Below are 19,259 nucleotides of genomic sequence, written 5' to 3' on the forward strand. Positions count from 1 at the left end.
AATCTTTAGGAAAGACTGTCAAGAGTCCTTCTGTAAAAATGATTATTAATAGAACATAAGAAATTAGGAACCAAAGTGGATAACAAAACATGTTGACTGTGGCCTTGTAGCCTGTTGACCGTGGCTGCAAAGCCTTTGTGAAACAGAGACGGGTGGGCAACAGAAGATGAGATGACCATTAAGAATGATCAGATTTAGAGCTGGAAGGGCACCTCTTAGCCTGAGTGATGTGAAACCAGGATGGGAGTCCAGCAACTTTGACTGCTGTAGGGGTAGCCAAGTAGATCAGATGGGGGCCACTCCACCCTGGTTGTAGTCCTGTGGCTTTGCTGCAACAGAACTTTAGCAAGTATATCAGCAGTTTCCCTGATTGTGAGAAAGGCTTTTATGTATCCTGAAAAAGTATAAACCAAGAGAAAACAAAAATGTATCTGGCAGTCTTGACTAGGGTTACCTGAGAAATTGGTAAATAAGAAAGGAAGGGGGTGGTCTTATATCACTGAGGAGAGTTCCACCAGTGACAATAGGTGGAAGCTGTTGAGGCCTCAGTGTGTCTAAGTCAACCTGCATAAAAGGCATTTTTAAGATTTAAGACTGGGACCTGCACGAAATAGGCCCTGTTTATAAATGGCATAGGTTGACCATCAATACCCCATCATAGAGATGGAGGACTTAATATAGCAGCCTGAAAACTCAGGAAGAACTCTGTAATATGGCCTCTATGTCCGCAAATATAGAGAGTGTCTTACCTGAGACTTTAGTGTGACTTGGAATCTGAGATGGACAGCTTAAAGGGGGCTGTTGTTGCCCTGAACCTCCACAATCTTCAGCAGCAATTTTTGTTGGCAATGAATCTGGCAGTGTCGACATTTCCTGTGAGGGCTAGAAGTTAGGATGGCTTACCCACTCTTTGGTGGCTATGACAGTCCAATAGCCCTGGAGTAAGGTCTCAAAGAATGCCAGGATGGGGCATTTTCTTGCCCAATCTCTTCTGCTGCATTTGATCATGGTCCATGGAGGGGGCAGGCAGCTCCACCTTGTGTAGGTTTACCTACACAAGTGTTAAAAATATGAAAAACCATATTAAGATCTCTATAAGGTTTGAAGGTCAAGTTTTGCCTTTTTGTTTGGGTTTTGGACTATAGTAGAATTAAGTAAGTATGCAGGAGTTTAATATTGGCATTTTAGATTAGAGAGCAGGCTTCATCTGGATGGCATACCGCTTTTTTTAGGGTACCACGTGGAATTAACAAAAAAGGCTTTAGTCTGTCTAAAAAGGCTTTAATGGAAACATTTTGCAGTAAAGGTTTAGCAATCTTATGAATAAATTTATCAAAACTGATCTAATACTGTCAAATTTTGAACACATTTAGTTTTTAAAGTTGTTATTTGCAGTAGTATGAACCAAGACAAATAAAATAAAACTTTGAAGAAAACCCTTGTCTTGAAATAGAGCTAGTGGTTCCCAGCAAAAAGGAATTTATAACCTTAGTTGTTAAACAGGAGATTGGTAAAGGCATTGATTGATAAACAAGGCTGGTAAAATTATCAGGTGGCCAGTAACTTTGATTAAATGGTTTGAGAATTGTGATAAAAAAATAGCATCTCTTGAGCGGAGCTGAATTGTAAAAAAAGCATGCCTGAGCAGAGCCGCTGAGCAGCTGTTTCGCAGCACGCCAGCAGAGCACGCCCAGCGTGGGGGTGGGGCAAGCACCAGGACATAGTGTGCAGGGGCAGGCTGGGACTGCCCCTGGAAATGCGTAAGGTGGCGGTGATGAGGATGGCGCACAGAGGAGGGAGGAGCTGGGAGGGTGTGTGGAGGAGGGGCTGAGAGGCGGCCTGACATAGTGCGTGAAGCTGGAACTGCTCACAGGGCAGGAGGATTAGAAAGCCAATTTAGGAACACAGCTGGGTTTTGATTAGCCTCCTGGACCTATTTAAAAGTTTGTTATAGTTAGTATGCTTGTCCTGCTCTGGCACAGCTATAGGCCCAGGGTCATTATCAGCGGTGTTTACCTTATGTCTGTGATCAGCTTCTTTTTGAGCTGCTTGCTACAGCTGATTTTGTTCTTGTGAGCTGAGAGTGGTATTTAAAATAACATAAACATCCTTAAAATGTAAATCATAATAATTAGTAATGAATTTAAATTGCCTGATATAATTCTGTGGGTCAAGAGAGAAGGTACCTAATTTATGGGTAATCTGAGATAGATCAGAAAGGGAAAAAGGCACATGGATGTTAACAAGTCCCTCGGGGCCAGCTTGCTTCCAAAGTGGTAGCAGAGCTTGAGGAGAAGAATGAGGAGTAGAGGGCCACTGGGCAGCCATCTGTGAGCGATCATCTGTAGAGGGCCTACAGAGCTGCTGCTGGTCACCCTGGGAAACACAGGCGGATGGCGTCTCACTGTGTGCCTTGCAGTGAGAGGATTGCTGTCGGCAGCACAATGAAGTGTCATGTGCACTGCAACACAGCGGCTGTTGCAGTTCACAAGAGGAGCCACAAGGGGGCCCCCCTTTGACAATGAGGGTCTTGGGAACATGGCGGCGCCTTGTCACGTAACCCAAAACATGGTGGTGCCCTGTCGCCATGTGACCCTCCTGAACATGGCTCTAAATGCCTTCTTTATCTGGCTGATACCTATATAAATGCCTCTTTTACCTCATTACCCAGATTAAGGAAATTTTGTGCAATGATTTCAGTGAATAGATTTATGCCATTAACCTTTACTTTGTTGCCTTCCTTAAAGATGGCATCTTAAATTTGTTCCATTAGAGCAGCTCTTGGATAATATTTTCATTGTTTGCTTTTCTTTTTTTCATTTTTATTGACTAAACATTCTGGTTCTGGTACATCTACCTTGTCTTTATTTCCTTATGTTCTTTCTTCTAATTCATCTTGAGTTTTTCTTTTTAATTTGACTTACACAAGTTTTCATTTCCATGATTTCTATTTGATTCAGTAAGTTTACCAAAGTGATCTTTCATATCTTACATTGCCTTTCTTAATTCATTTAGTTGCATATTTGTATATTAAGTACATTCATCATTAATAATTGATTCATTGAGCTGCTTATTTGCCTCTGTTTTGATCTCATTCATCATTTTCACTATTAGTTTTTTTTATTTTTGTGGAATTTTATTCATTTCATTATATGTGGGATTAGCTTTTGGAGAATTAAGAGTTTGTGGATATATCTAATTGCCAAGTTTTGTCATTGTAGCTATGATTTTGTGTTGAGGTTTGCAGATCAGATGTGAAACTGTCTCTTCTACTGCATGTTGGGATCTTTTTGGTGAGGAGACTAGTGTTGTGATTATGTCTCCACATGAGTGTTCCTTCCTAGTGTGTTCCAGATGCTAGGTATCTGTTTTTTTAAGTGGGGAGAGTAACTATTAGTAACACCAACAATTTAGAAGCTAACTTTATATAATGTTATATAATATTAGATAATTAAGATCTTGTTCAAGGAGATCTGTATTATTTCACTATGATGGGAAAAGACAGAATGATAAAATATAGAAGAGTAGAAAAAATTAAACCTTGAAATTAACCCTAACAATAGCAATAATAATGTTATTGAATAATAATCCCAAAGAAAAGATAGGAAGGCAAAAGAAAAAGGAGAAAGATAAATGAAGGAATAGCAAGAGTCAGAAAAAGAGGAGAAAACAGAGAAAGAAGAGATTGTATTCAGTTATTGAAGTAACAAACATAAGAAGGTATCTCTGTTAAGCACCTATTGATGGGGGACATTTGACAATATTACATAGAGCTTTGCAAGAGCAAGAGCTCTGGCAGGGTAGAGGGGCAACGCATTTCTTAGTCTAGCCGTCCCTTTCTCTGGAATCTGTCTAATTGTAACCAATACATGTTGAATGGCCTTTCCTTAAATTACGTATTAAGTAGACTGCCAGTTTTTTTAGTAGGTACAATGGTTTTAGCTCTGAATAAAATGTATTTTTATTATATTTAAAGTGATTTTTGAAAAAAAGTTGAGAAAATAGGAAATATTAATCTTAACAATTGAGTAGTTTATACTGTCAGTTGTTTCTTAAAAATGAAGACTCTTCCAAATTGAAATATGAGTAAGGATAGGGATATAGACATATGCAAATACACACATTTTATTTCTTTTGTTCTTGGTTTTTAATTTTTAAAGTGCCCTCTTATAGGTGCTTTATATTGTTATTATTCTATAATGCTTTCTAATATTTCTAAAATTTTAATTTTAATATTAAAGAAAATAGTAGTCAGGCACTTAAGTCATATAATTGGAATCTTTATGACATTTTCTCTCTTTTTCCTCTTCTTCTTGGGTCCGTTGCATATTCAAGTATTTTTGGAGAATACTAACTGACCAACACGGTACTGTTGTATTGTGTATCAGTAAGTAATTCTTAGAGCATTGCAGGAGATTCTTCTGAGGTCCACAAGATCCCTCTTAAGGGCTTTCCATTGTCCTTTATTTTCATACTACTTATCTGTCTGAAGTTGGAGTTTTTCTCAGATAATTCAATTAAGAGAACATATCACAACAGGTTAAATGCAATAGCATATTTAGGGATCTACTGATTTTTTGCTGTAAGCATTAAATAGGATTGCAAAAATCAGTAATGGTATTCTTTTCATTCTTTTTTTCTGTTTGGAAAAATTCAGTTAGTTTTTTATAAAACATTAATTTATATTAATGTATAAAGTTTTATACTTATTTTAAAGTAAATAAATATTTTAAAATTTAATTTCTAATATGGTAACTCTTGATTGATATACTCACATACATATAAAAATTCTCTGGAGCCCTCAATAATTATTAAGAGTATAAAGGTATTTTGAGAACATTAAGTTTGAGAAATTTCATGATATTATATTTTTTTCAAATATATTAAGAATTACTGTTCAGGATTTAGTGTAGTGGCAGAGTGAATGCCTAGAGTGTGTAAAGCCCTTAGTTTGATCTCCAGCACTGAAAAAGTTAATATCAGATATATTTCTTGGTATAGTCATAAGGGAGCTGTGCTGTTATTTTACATCTTTCATATCAAATGAATTAAATATATCAAACAATTTTCAGTTATTATATATGTTCAGTTATAATTCAAAGAGCTATTTGTCACTAAGGATTCCCATTCACTTGTACATTTTAATTGAATTAGAGCTGGGCTGTTTATATTTAAAGTCTTGCCTATAGACAGTAGATTTGACTTAACAACTAAAGAGTTGACAAAATGAAATTCTAAATAAGGTGTATCTTTTAAGATCACAGAGATTCTAATGTTATAAAGTTCAAAGTGCATCAAACTGTAGTGTTACATTGTTCAAAGTATATCACAGTTTTTAACTTTGTTATGTGACTTATTACTTTATAATTTAACATTCAGGTAATTCTTAAGTCTGTGTTTCTGTCCTCAGCATCTCTCATGTCCTTTTCCTTACCTTCATCCTTTACTTAGTGTACTTTATATCCATATTCATATTTTCATCTAAATCATTGTTTGCCTGCTGGCAATATGTATGCTTTCTTCTAGTCCCACCTAAAAGATCTTTTGAGAGAAAATTAGGCTACTCTCCTTAGATGTCCACCCTTCCACTCTTCTTACTTTGCCTTTTTGATGAGACTCTTGTTGAGTTCTCTAACTCTTGTCCCTTTCTCCATAAGCCCCAAGCACTAATGGACGAACTGTCTGTCAAGCCTTGTCTTTGCCTCACCTTTTTTTCTTCTCTCCAGTTTCCTTCTATTCCTTATTTATTTATTGAGCTGCTTTTCTTCTGCAGCCATTGAGAGTCTCCTTAACAAAGCCTTTGTTTACACATCCAAGATAAACACAGTATTTTTTCCTTTATGTATCATTTTACCTAGCAGATCTGTGTTGTTGTGATGTAACACCAGATAGAAGCCTCTGTCCTTAGAAGATGTCAACTCTTGTTATCTTTGTTTTCCTTCAGCTTTTGCTTTCTGGGTCTATGTAGGGACAATGTTTTTTCATAATTCCACAGTCTGTAAAATGAGGCACATAGCTTGCAATACTTACTTTTCTATAGATGTGCTTGTGCTTACCCTTATAATTTAGTTATAAAGTCATAATGAGTGTTGTAAGTAATGTGTAATTGAGATAAAGGTGTTACTTAAATTATGTACATGTAGGTGCTGGCTGTGTATAGATTTATGACCAGGTTTTTGTTTTGTAATTTAACTTTATTACAAATAGAAGAGCTTCTGTATTGTAATGTTTTGTTTTACTCAGCTAGTCGTGGAATTCCTTGAGATAGGACTGTGTCTTTTTCATGTTTAATTTCCAACGCTCTTCACGATGATTGGCACATGGGGGATAATAACTAAATATATGTTGAAAAAATAATGCATGTCAAGATAAAAGAGACTTACAACAGCTTGGAATTCTGTCTCTTTCTCTGTCTTTATTTTTGTAAATGCAGAAGGACTATGGATTAATACATAAGTATATTGACAGGGTAGTACTTGTTCATGTATAACCAAGAACTATAGCACTTTACAGTGTTTTCATTTCTGTTCTGTGTGGGTGTTTCAAGGTGCGTACAGCACCCACGTTCAGAACTAGACAGAATGGGAACAGGTTTTGAGAAGGCAGAAATCTCCCTGGTGTGCTTCAGTCATGTATATAAAAAGTTTGTCTGCAGCCCTTAGGCATCCTTAGAAAATAGAGTACACTCTTCCTTTGGTCTGTCCTTTTCTTCTTGTTTCCTAGTTCCTTCCGGCTGCCATCCACTTTTTATCCTAAAGTACTGTCCACAAGTTTATTGAGCCAGAAAGGCAAGAAAGGATTATATAGGCTCCTACTTGACAATTATAAATAATGTCCTACAAGGGTAACCCCAAACTGCAAACACTTGAAGGCATACGTGCTATACTCTGCTAGGCTGGCATCTCCTGTGATATTTATTATAGGGTCCTGAACATATTTAAAATAACTTGAAGAATACTCCAGATTATTCTGTTTGACCTTTAAAGAATCTTTTAAAAATCCTGCATGTTAGGGCTTTTCTGTAGCTTCCAGAATTTGCCTAAGTTCACCACTTTTGAATGTCATAGCAGTTGCTAATAACAAGCATCTGTGTTAAGTTACCTACAACACTTTTGCAAAGAACTACTTGTGGGATCACATGTCATCTTTCTTCATTGCATTTCTAGACAACTGTTCTTCGTAACCTTGTGCCTAACAGTTCTCAAATTATGGGGGAGAAGCAGGAAGGAAGGTCGGCTGCTGAGTCTAGAAGACATTAGACCTGTTTATCCAAATGGTCAGCTGATGATTTAGTTATTTCTTGCCAGTGAGGAAAACAATGAAGGCACTTAAGAGATAATGATGCTTTTATATTTTTAAAGACACTATCCATTATTTGATTTATATTGCACTGGGTCTTGTGTGATATTAGTTGTTTTTATGTAATTTTGTATGGCACTTGCCAGAATATCTCCATTTTTTTTTCTAGCCCATGTCTTTAAAGTTGTCTTCCATAACGGTAAGTGTTTTAGGTTTTGAGGGGCAGCAAGTGTTCACAAAAACTAGTCAGCTGTGTCTTGTAATGCAAAAGCAGCCATGCTCCATATAAACAACTGTGCATGATTGTATCTAAGTAAACTTTATTTACAGAAGCTGACCCCGATATACCTTATGTGCTTATTTACTTCCTTTGCACAATATGAACACAAGCTTTTTTTTGCTATTACATTACTGTGTTTGTGGTTGTGTCTGCATCTTCTGTTCTGTTCACACATGGTACATGTGTATTTTTATGCCAGGAATGTGCCATTTTTTATCCTTGTAGTTTTGTAGTCAAATATTGTGGTGTCTTCTACCTTATTCTTGTTGGCCAGGATTGGTTTTGCTATTCTGGGTCTCTTTTGGTTCTATTTGAATTTTAGGAACATTTTCTCTCATGCCTGTGAGGAACGCTGTTGTTATTTTTATTGCGATAGTTTTAAATCTACCAGTTTTAGGACTATGACCACATTTCGACAGTATTGATTCTGCCTATTCAAGAACTGGGAATATTTTAACATTTCCTGTTGCCTTTCTCGGTCTCCTTTCTCAGAGTACTGTAGTTTTCTTTATAGAGGACTCTCACTTCCTTAGGTAGATTAATTCCTAGATATTTAATTTTTCTTGAAGCTACCGTGAATGACATTATTTTCTTATTTTTTTGAAGTACATTATTAATATACAGGAACACTATTGATTTCTGTGTGTTGATTGTGTCTTGCTACATTGCTGAATTTGGTTATTAATTCAAGGGGTACTTTTTTTTTTTTAAATCTTTTTATTGGTACCGGGAATAGAACTTACAACCACCTGCTTGCAAGGCAGGTGCTTATGCCGCTAAGCTAAATCCCCAGCCCCTCAAGGAGTACTTTTGTGGAATGTTTTAGATTTTCTACGTAGAGGATTGTGTCATCTGGAAATAATAATTTGTCCTCTTCCTTTCCTGAATTTCCATTTTACTTCTCTCTGTTGTCTTATTGTTCTAATGTTTTGAGTACTATGTTGAAAAGATGTGGTAATAGTGGACATTCTCATATTGTTCCTGAGTTCAAAGGGAAAGCTTTCAGGTTTTCCCATTTAATTTGGTGTGGGCCATTGTTATGTCCTAAATGGGTCTTATTAGATTCTGATAAGGTCCTTCTATAGCTATTTTCTTCAGGTTTTTTTTTTTTTTTTTTTTTAAATCATGAATAGGTGTTAGATTTTGTCAAAAGCTTTTTCTGGATTTATTGATAAGGCCAAGTGGTTCTTTCTTTGCCTCAGTTTATATTTTGTATTATATTTATTAATTTGTGTATGTTGAACTATTCAAACCTGGTATGAAACATACTTGGTTATGTCACATGATCTTTTTGATGATTCTATTTGGCAGTATTATTTTGAGGATTTTTACATTTACATTCATGAAGGAGATTAGTTTGTAGTTTCCTTTGTTAATGAGGTCTTTGGGATCAGACTGATGCTGGCCTCCATATATGAGTTGGAAGCACTCCTTCACTTTGAATTTCATTTTGAAGTTTGAGGTAAGCAACCAGCTGATTTGGAGAAACACAGGCTGCAGTGAGGTGAAATGCAGTTTTATGCTTGTGGTGTTTGGTGTTTCACTGGCTTCACATGTCTAGGGCTGGTGGTCAGATCATCTATTCAGAGGATAATGGTACACAATGTGGCGTTCTTCTGAAGGTGGTAGCCACTGTTAACTCCCTATGTCTTGTTTTGAAGTCCTGTGTCATTTTCATTGTTTTGTTGAATTGAGTTTTATTCTGTTTCATTTTGTTTGATTTTGTTATATCTGATGGCATGGGTACCTGTGTCAAAGATAGCAAGGTATATTATGGGAGCTATACTGTTTTGAAGTCCTTTATTGCATTCATTGTTTTGCTTTTTTATTGGTTCTATTCTGTTCTGTTTTGTTTGATTTTTACTATCTCTGAAAGGTCTCTGAAGCTGTTTTTGATGACAACAAGATGCATTATGATAAATATTATTGATTTCATATTGTTTGAAGTCCTGTGTCACACTTGTTTGTTTTGATTGACTTTATTCCATTTAGTTTTATTCTCTTTAAAATAAAAAATAAATAAATGAATTTCAATTAAATCACAAAACCATAGTGACTGACTAATGTGACTGATTAGGTGAAATCAAAGTTTCTAAAAATGAATTTCAGTGTAATGTCAATAAAGTTTGTTTTTTTGTTTAGTCTAGTGCCTTTGGCTGAAAATTCAAATGGATGGATTCACTGCATTGTACAGCAATGGAAAACTTCAGTATAAAAATGCATTATTTGCATCCACAATGCTTTTCACTTAATGAATTTCTAAGAACTTCCGATAACTAAAGCCACAGATGCCTGGGGAAGTCAGTAAAATTACTGTCTGGTTTGAAAATAATTATGTGCACAGCAGGATAAGAAGACAATGTAGTGGTGCTGTTGTTCCATCATCAAATATGCAGTGTGTATGTGAATGCATACAGAAGGGTTCCTTAATGTCTTTGTGTTAGTCAGCCCTCCTGTTGCTGGGCCATAACACCTGACTCACAATTTAAAGGCGGGCAGGCTTAATTTGGCTCACAGTTTTGGGGGGTTCAGTACATGACTGGCAAACTCCAAGGCTGGAACCTAACAGTTGAAGGGCCTTGCTGGAGCAAAGTTGCTTGGTTCATGGTTGCTGGCAAGAAGGGTAGGGAGCAGTGCCTGAGAAGATGGGGCTAGGAACAGAACACAGTACCCAGGTCACACCTCGATGACCACAGATGTGCCCAGAAGTGTGCTAAGTCAGTCCGCTGGGCAGCTCAATGAAGCTGACATAATCGTGCTCACCTACCCAATCCACAACATAGAAGCACAGCATAGAAAATGAGGAAACAAGGGATGTTGATCTCTGTGTATATCAAATCATGAAAAAATTAACAAAGGACAGTTCCACATAAAAAAAATGAATGTGAGTGTATTTTGTAAGGAGAGCCATGCCCTGAAAGTAGTAGCTTCATCAAGATGCAAGACTTCAAAATGCAGTTGGTAGTCATGAGATTTGCAGTTTATGTTGATGACATAGGCCCAATTTCCCATAATGTAGCATTGTAATAGATATTTTCATATGTTGAGTTTTCTTAGTAGTTTTTAAAATTCTATTTTAAATTGTTAATATTATTTCTATGACTTGTTAACTTATATATTTCCTTTTCATGTAATTTCTAATACTAGAGGTATAAATTGTATAAAAAATTTCATTACTTGGTATGCTTTTTTTTTTTTTTTTTGCAGATTCATTCCATAAAAGTTCCTTAAATCATTGTTGACTTCGTAGGCATGCATTATGTATGTGCATGAAAATGTTGAAATTTCTTCAGTAAATTAAAAAATATTTTTCTGGTACATCTGTGTTTGTGGAAGATAATGTTTCTTGAGAGCTCAGCTCTTTGGATGACTTTACATGCAGTGGTAACCATCTGGTATTTGATTAGTATCAAGAAAAGATTTAGATTTCCTGTCATGGGATTTCAGATGACTCTTATTGTAGAGCTGGGTGTACCAACCATTGTAATACGTGTTCATATGTTATGCTTTTGTCTTAGTTCTTTATGAATACTATTTGTATGCTGACAACTGTCATACCTGCTTGACTATACTTAGCATATCCAAGTGTTTATACTTACAAAAATATGTTTGTTATTATTGCCCATTTCATTTATAGTGGACTATGAAATGTTTTTTCATGATTTTGAATGTTTCTCAAGTAACCTTCCTTTTTAAAATTGTAAGAGGCCTTTTAAATAATTTTTAAAATTATTTTGTTTTAGAATTTATTTCTGAGATTTTGATTCTTTGGGATATTAAATTAGGAACTTCGATCTTATTAGGATTTCAGCATTTGGGATTGTGTCTTCATGATTATGACCAAAACCTCACTTTATCAGTGAAATCTTCCTTTACCACTGTATATACTAAACCCAGTTGTATACACATAGTGCTCTGGGCTCCCTGTCTGCTAGCATCTACTTTATTCCACTTGGTATAAACCACTTAGTCAACACTTGGTCAACTGGGTCCACTTGGTCAACTTGGTTAACTGGGTCCACTTGGTCAACACTTGGTAGCATTATCTGCCATTTTATGTATTTTTTTCTTTAGTAATCCATATTGTTTTCCTCTACTTGGCTATTATGTAGGAGGGCAGAGACATTTTTGTGTTAATAGATATTTTATATCTGGTTATGATAATCATTCCTGCAGATAATAATTGGGGTAAATGTTTGAAAAGTAATGGAATGAAATGCCTAATCTGTACCATTGATGAAAGCCTTGACATTTACAAATTAAGTAACTTTACACTTAAATTTCAGGAACAGGAAACAGTTCTTCCTCCAAAGCATGCAGTACCTGAAGTAATAGAAGACTTTCTCTGCAATTTCCTGATCAAAATGGGGATGAGCAGAACTCTTGGTTGCTTTCAGTCTGAATGGTAAACAATTACATGGATAATTGTTCTTTAGCAATACTAACAGCATTCAACACACATTCTTTTAACTGCCTTAAAGATGTCAGTTCTGGGAAAAACTCCTTTGTCTTGTTGTCTTACCCTGTTAATTTATTGCTGGATTCGCTTTACTGGTATTTCATTAGTTGGGCGGTGAAATACCTTTTTTTAATCTCCAAGCTTAGATTCTTCAATTGTGGTATCTTTTCATGAATTTTCAGTGGCAAAGTAGGTTCAATAATGCCCTATCTCTCACTGCCAAGTATGTATATCTCCTAATCTCTGAGGCTTACTATAATTTGTATAGTGAAAAGAACTTTTCTGATGTGGTCAAGTTAGATTTTTCTCTTGAGACAAAAAGATTATCCTGAATTATCTAGGTGAATCTAAAACAATAGTGATGATTCTTTATTTTTTAAAAATGTTTTTTAGTAACTATTTCCTGTAGATAGATTTTGCATTTATCATAAGGAGTTGGTGTATGTACATAAGGGAACTTAATTCTTTTCATATCATCTTCCCCTCATATAAGAGAAACTGTGTAATATTTAAACATTTGAAAGTAATGCATACATTATATTTCTCAATAAATGGTACTGCAGATTGGGGATACATATGAGAAAGCAAACTTCAAGCCTAACTTTATGCCATATGTACAAAATTAATTTTAAGTAAGTCACAGATGGAAATTTTAAATATAAAGCATTTATTTCAAAAGATTCTGAAAGAAAATATAAGACAACAGCTTATGATCTAGTCATGTAATATTACGCAGTAATAAAAAATGGAATATTATTGGTAAAGATGATAATATAAGTGAATCTCAAAAACATTCTGAGCAGAAAACATAACACAAAAAATATATGCTGTGTGATTCCATTTGTAATTGGTTCAAAGAGGCAAGTTAATATCTATTGTAGAACAGTGGTAACCCCTAAGAGTGGGTACTGAATGACATGGGGCAGGAAGAACACTCCTTTTTGATGATAAAAATGTTCTACAAATGATCTGTATCTGTATATTTATATGTAAAAAGCCATCAAGCTCTACCTTTAAGCCTTGTACAACTTATTGTGTGTTAATTTTACCTCATTAAAATTTGAAAGGCTTAAAAAGTCCTTGCCATGACAGGGTTACACAAATAGATAGACGCCTTTTCATCTCCACCTCCAGAACCCTGTGGAGTCATTTGGATGCATTTACATACAATCAGAATATCAATTAGGAAGATGGTTTAGTGTAATATCTTTCCCAAATACTCAGGTTTTTACTGATTTTCATGAAGTTAAAAAGAAGTAGCTCCTGGAATTATATAATAGTTAAAAGCTACTTTATAAATCATTTTCATATATTTTTACATAATTATTAACATAATTTCCTGTAATTGAGTGTTTTACTAACAGAAATACTTTGTTTATTTAAGTTATTTATAGTGAAAATGTTTACCTTTCTCTGATACAATTGACTGATTTATTTTCTGTAATATTCTTTATTTGAAAGTAAAAATATATTTTCAAATATTATGTATAAACAAGATTCTCTTAATTGAGTATTTTAATGATTGACTGATTATGAAACTCAGTGGGCATGCTGTCTTTATTATTTTTCCATAATAATGTCATGTTTTGGATTCCTAGCATTCTTTAAAGAAAAATTTCATTAAATGACTGGATATAAAATAAGCTTACTCTTTAATAGTCGTTGCATATACACGAATAGGGATTCATTTAATACATTCATATAACACATATAATACATAAAGGAATTTTTGGAGGTTTTGGATTAAATCCTAATTTTGAATAGAGGGGTAATTTGTGAATGTCAGTAATCCAGATGTGATACAATTTTTATATTTTGGTGTTTTGAATCTTACTAAGACTGTGAGCATAGGAATTGCCAATCTTAATATTTTTAAATGCACATGTAAAGTTTAATAAATTTAGTGATAACTGTGTTCCTGCTACGTGGATTTAATACTCAACACTCTTAACTTACAGGAAGAGAAATTTAATTTAGCTTATGATTTCAGGGGAATAAGTCCGTAGTAGGTGACTCAAAGGCAGAAATGTCATGGTGAGAGAGTGTGGCAAAACAAAGATTCTTAGCTCATGTAACCAGGAAGCACTGCCAGGAAGGGTATCAGAGCAAAAGGGGTCAGAGACCAGGGTTATAATGAAGGTTATGTCTCTATGATTCACTCAGACACACATTCAGAATTATGCTCTACCAGACAGTTTCATAAACCAAGTTTTTACAAGTAAGAATAACTGTCACAAAACCAATTGTTGTTATTACAATCGAAGAAAGTACAAGTTTGGTGGTAGGAAGACAATGTTCTGTCTTTTACATATGGATGGTATAACCTGGGGATTTAGCTCAGCAGGATAAAGTCATGGGTTCAATCCCCAGTACCAAAATATAAAAAAAATGGATAGTGTATAAGTAAATTAAAATGATTTTTATAGTCTCTAGAAAATTATTATGAATGTGTTAGAAAATAAATTTTTGTAAAATTGGCAACTCATTAATTAGCATGTTATTAATGAAGTGAAGAATGAATATGATGTAATTACCTTTTTGTCTTTAAAGAATGTGTTAGGATATGTAGTAGGTGCATTAGGTCAGTTTTAAGTATGAAATAACTTTTTAGAAAAATCTTCATCCAAGTACGGTGATGCCTCAGTTCATGAATTTAATACTTCTGTGATCCTGGGGAAGATGGCTGCGTTCATATTCATGTGGGGAGATGGCTCTGGTTGTGTATGTCACCTAATGTGGAGTTCGCCAACAAAAGCAAAATTTTGCCCAATGCTTCTGTTCGTGAACTGAATTGTTCATGAACAGAAGCATTCATGAACTGAGGTATTGAAGAGACCTATCTATTCTTAATAATCAAGCAATTATTGTCATATTATTCTTTTAAATTGAGTATTATGAACTGAGATATATTTCTGTAAAGCATGATAGTATTTCGATAAGATGCCCCCTAGTAGATACATAGTTTAGCATAATACTATAGTCATGAAATAAAAATTACATAATATATCTCTCTATAATGTGTGATTAATATTACTGTGACTTAGAAAATTTTACCCTTGTCCCAAGATGTATTTTTTTTGGCAAGGAGATTACATAATATTGGGTAAAGACTTCATTTGAGATGTTTTTATCTTGACCAGGGACCTTTACTCATTATACAGAGTAGATTATAGGAATATTGAATGGATCATTTTTATCACTCTTATTGCACATACTGGCATTTGCACCACACGTGTATCCCACTTGGAACATGTTATTAAATCTTCCGTAGAAGTAACCAATATCCATTTTTCAATTGGTAGTTTGTTTTAAAGTGAAAAGCAAGCAAGTGAACTGCTAAGCACCAAAGTTTCACCCCTGATTTTTCAGTCTTCAAAGAGTAAATACAGTAAATCCTTCAAATCAGGGGTCAGAAATCTAAGACCTTTGGGTTAAATTTGCCTTCCACTTTTGTAAATGAAATCATATTGGAATACAGCCATGACCTTTTTTTTAAGGTAGTCTAAGACTGTTTCCATGCCAAGAAATCAAAGTTAATTAGTCATGGCAGAGACTATATGGCTTGTAAAGCGTTTTTCATATGGTCTCAAATATTTACTTTTTAGCCCTTTCTAAAAAAAAAAAAAAAAAAAAAAAAACATAGACCCTGCTTTTTATAATACATGAGATGTAATTGAGGCATACTATGAATGTTTAAAGTTTTAAAAATTCTTTATGGTACAAGATATATCACCATTAACCTTCCTCAAAGTACTCCCCCCTTGCTTCCAGTCTTATGGATTAACTCTAACCAATGCACCTCTGTCTTGTTCTGTTTGCGCCGTCTCGATAGGGTTAAGTTTCTAATCCTTGTAAAAGTTTAATTTTAGATTCTTGTAACTCCCTACCCACTTTCCGCATGTTATTGCAGGTGTGCTATTCCAAGATAATGTTTAACTGCAGGGTGGGAGTAGTGGAGTGCACCAAGAGCTCCAGATGTTACCAGAACTAAGTCAACTAAGTCGACAGTTTTATAGCTTTACAGTTCTTAGCTTTAAATATCCCTCCCTTAGTCTGTTAGGCATGCAGTCTCTGGGTTGATCCAAAGGGGGCTGCATTGCCAGGCCTGGAATAAAGCCTTTGCTCTGAATTTTCTTAATTTCTTGCTTCCTTGGATTTTATTCCAGGGTCCGAGCTGTCTCACCAGTACCCTTGTCTATCATACTTGGTATTTCTGAAGCAGTTTTGGAAGTCTTCTTTGATAAATGTCTCCAGGTATGCTGTCATGGCTGCCTCTGTGTCCTGCAGCAATTCAAAACATTTAGCTTCATGGTCATTTTGAATGACAGTTGATAGCAGCATTCATTGTGGTTTTTTGTTTTGTTTTGTTTTGTTTTTTGTACTTGGGATTGAACTCACAGCCTCACAATTCCCAGGCAGGTGCTTGTGCCACTGAGCTATAACCCCAGCTCCTTCATTGTGTTTTTGATCAAGTAAAGACATATAGGTGAAATATGTCTATGCATTTTGCATATAGGTGAAAGTAGTAGAAATTTCTTGTAAATCAGTAAAAAGTTTGTACTATGGGTACAGCCAATGCTGTTTTCCATCTGTTTTAGAAGTGCTCTATGGACAATGGTGATTTTCCTGGGAACAATATTAAGGAGGAACTAGGATGGAGAAAATATGCCAGTGTAGTTGAAGTACCCTAAAATGAGCATCTGAAGTACCCTAATTTGAGCACATTTCCTCCCTGTACTGCATTAATCCCCGCTGTTAATACATTCATTATTCACTCACTCTGAAAATACACATTCTCTTTCTTATTTCCATTTTCTTATGACCATCCTCTTCTCAGTGTTCTCTTTCTAAGTAATAGTTTAAAAATAGAATTTTAAAAGTTTCTTTACTTTTTACTTCCTGTGTAGTCTTTGGTTTTCTTCAATTTAGTCTCCATTCTTACCATTTTCCTGAAGGTAGGGTAATAATATAAATTTGAAGGCAATCACGCATTTACTTATAATATTTAATTAGTAATTTAATTTGTCCTTAATTATAGAAGAAATTGTATCTTAGGAGTATATTCCTTTAATTTGGAAAAAATGTAGCTTTTAGTCAATAAATTTTGACATATTATTGCTTAAATGCAGTCATTAGTTACAATTGTTTTGGCAAAAGTTAGATTTTAATTTTTTTTTTTAAACAGGGGATTGAGCTTATAACCTCACACTTGCCAGGCATGTGCTTGTGCCACTGAGCTAAATCCCCAGCCCAAAAAGTTAGATTTTAAAGGCAGGTTCTAGAATTAAAACTACCCTTGGGAAAGCTATCATATACCCCAGCATGTATATACACCATTGTATATACATTGCTCTTAGTGAATACCATGACTACTCGTTCCTTTATCACTTAAATCTATTCCTTTTTCTTCAGTTGATGAGGAGTTGACTTATGGTTATATGTTATGTAAATTTATTTTTTGACCAGTCACTATTAAATGAAACAGGAATATCATGACTCTTACTCTAGCTCTTACTATATTGTAATATCCTAAATTCAATAAATTAAATATATCTGCTTAGACTTATGTACTATCAAGAAAGCACACATCATAGGTAGTATTTTTTCTTTCTTGGTACTGGGAATAAAACTCAGGACCTCATGCCTGCCAGGCAGGCACTGTGCCAATAATCTATATCCCGGCCCCTGTAGATAATATTTAAATAAAAATTTAAAAAATAATGTACTGTTCTTTAAATATGAAAGATTTAAAAAATGTTTTAAGCCTTGAGCTTTTCTCTCAAGAATTCACTTTATATCTTTTTGTTGTTTGTTACAGTCTGTTCTCACACATTTTTTCACTTAGTTTTCCCAACAACTATATGTAGTGGATAGATACTAACGTATCTTCATTTTATGAGTGAGGAAATAGAGTTTGAGAAATTAGGAAATCTGCCTCAGGAAGTGCCACCAAATTTGTGCCAGCAAGTGGTATAGTCTACACGGGGTGATTAATCTTGAGGACCAATCTTCTAACCACAATGTTACCCTCTAACGTTATGCCAGGGAATCCTGAAAGTCGGTGAATAGAGATACCTTCCAGCTTGACTGGAGATTAAAACAATTTAAGAAATGTCTTGATTTAGGATTGGAATTTTTGTCTATATTTTGTTTATAGTATCTTGAGGACTCATGGAGCCAGTGAAAGACTTTTCAATTCTACTCTGTTTTTCCAATGAAATATTCTACTCTGTCACTTAAATCATAGTGGAGTTAGGGATTCCAGTACTCTTGCTGTTAACAGTAATGAAAGGAATTTTGTCATGTTAATGAAATGTTTTTGTAAGTCTCTGAAAACCTGAAGGAAACTCTCTCTCTCTCTCTCTCTCTCTCTCTCTCTCTCTCTCTCTCTCTCTCTCTAAGATGGGATGTCTCTATTTAGTTAAAATTGGCCTTGAACTCCCTGTATAATCCAAGCTGGCCTCAAACTAACAATGATTCTTCACTACCTCAACTGCCTATGTGCTGGCATTGCAGGTGTGCACTGCAACACCCGGCTCTTGCTTCTTATTACCTAGATGATTTTATCCTGTCTTACAGTGAAAAATTTGTCCTCACTCTTCTGACATCTTTTATATCTCAATTGGCATTATATGATAGTTTTCATCGTTTGGGGCTCTGAATCTTCAATTTTTGTATATTAAAAATGGGTGAAAGCTCTTTATGATTTCTTATGGAAATATCAGCTAGGCTCTAAGTAGTTTATGAGTCTAATAGTAAGCTTTAAAGAATAATGTAAACTTATTAGTAATTTAGTTATGATAATCTTTTTTTTTTTTTTCTTTTTTTGGTAGTGGGGATTGTGCTCATGACCTCCACCCTTGTCAGGAAGGTGCTTATGCTACATCCCTGGCCCAGTTATGATAATCTTTTTTTTTCACTTGAGCACTTAGTCTTATTCTATGGATGAAAGAATATGAATGCAAAATATAAAAGGTAGGATTTTAAAAAAACAAAATAGTAGATCCATTAAAATCACAGCAAACTTCTCCACACAAACCTTAATGGTCAGGAGAGCTTGGAAGTGGGTGTTTCATGTCCTACTTCCAACTGTGACTTATATATCCTATGAAACTTACCTTTAAAAATTGATGGAGAAATAAGGTATTTTTGTAACAAGGAGTACATCAAGAAATTAGCCACAAGAAAATAATACAATGACAGTAATAAGTCAGTACCTGT

General features: G+C 34.8%; 1 protein-coding gene across 2 annotated transcripts in view; it reads left to right on the forward strand.

The window, feature by feature from the left end:
* The window catches only part of Spag16 (sperm associated antigen 16), a 997,476-nt gene that overhangs the window by 23,405 nt on the left and 954,812 nt on the right, over positions 1 to 19,259 (forward strand). Inside the window, exon 4 of one of the 2 annotated variants that reach the window (XM_063237454.1) lies at positions 11,866 to 11,984. The exons of the other annotated variant lie outside the window; for it this stretch is intronic. Coding sequence (XP_063093524.1) covers positions 11,866 to 11,984 — 119 coding nt within the window. The remainder of the gene's footprint in view (positions 1 to 11,865; positions 11,985 to 19,259) is intronic. 2 annotated transcript variants of the gene reach the window in all.

The sequence above is a fragment of the Cavia porcellus genome, unplaced genomic scaffold (genome assembly GCF_034190915.1).
Source record: "Cavia porcellus strain 051 isolate PalLab524CR breed Dunkin Hartley unplaced genomic scaffold, mCavPor4.1 scaffold_26, whole genome shotgun sequence".
Classification (NCBI taxonomy): domain Eukaryota; kingdom Metazoa; phylum Chordata; class Mammalia; order Rodentia; family Caviidae; genus Cavia; species Cavia porcellus.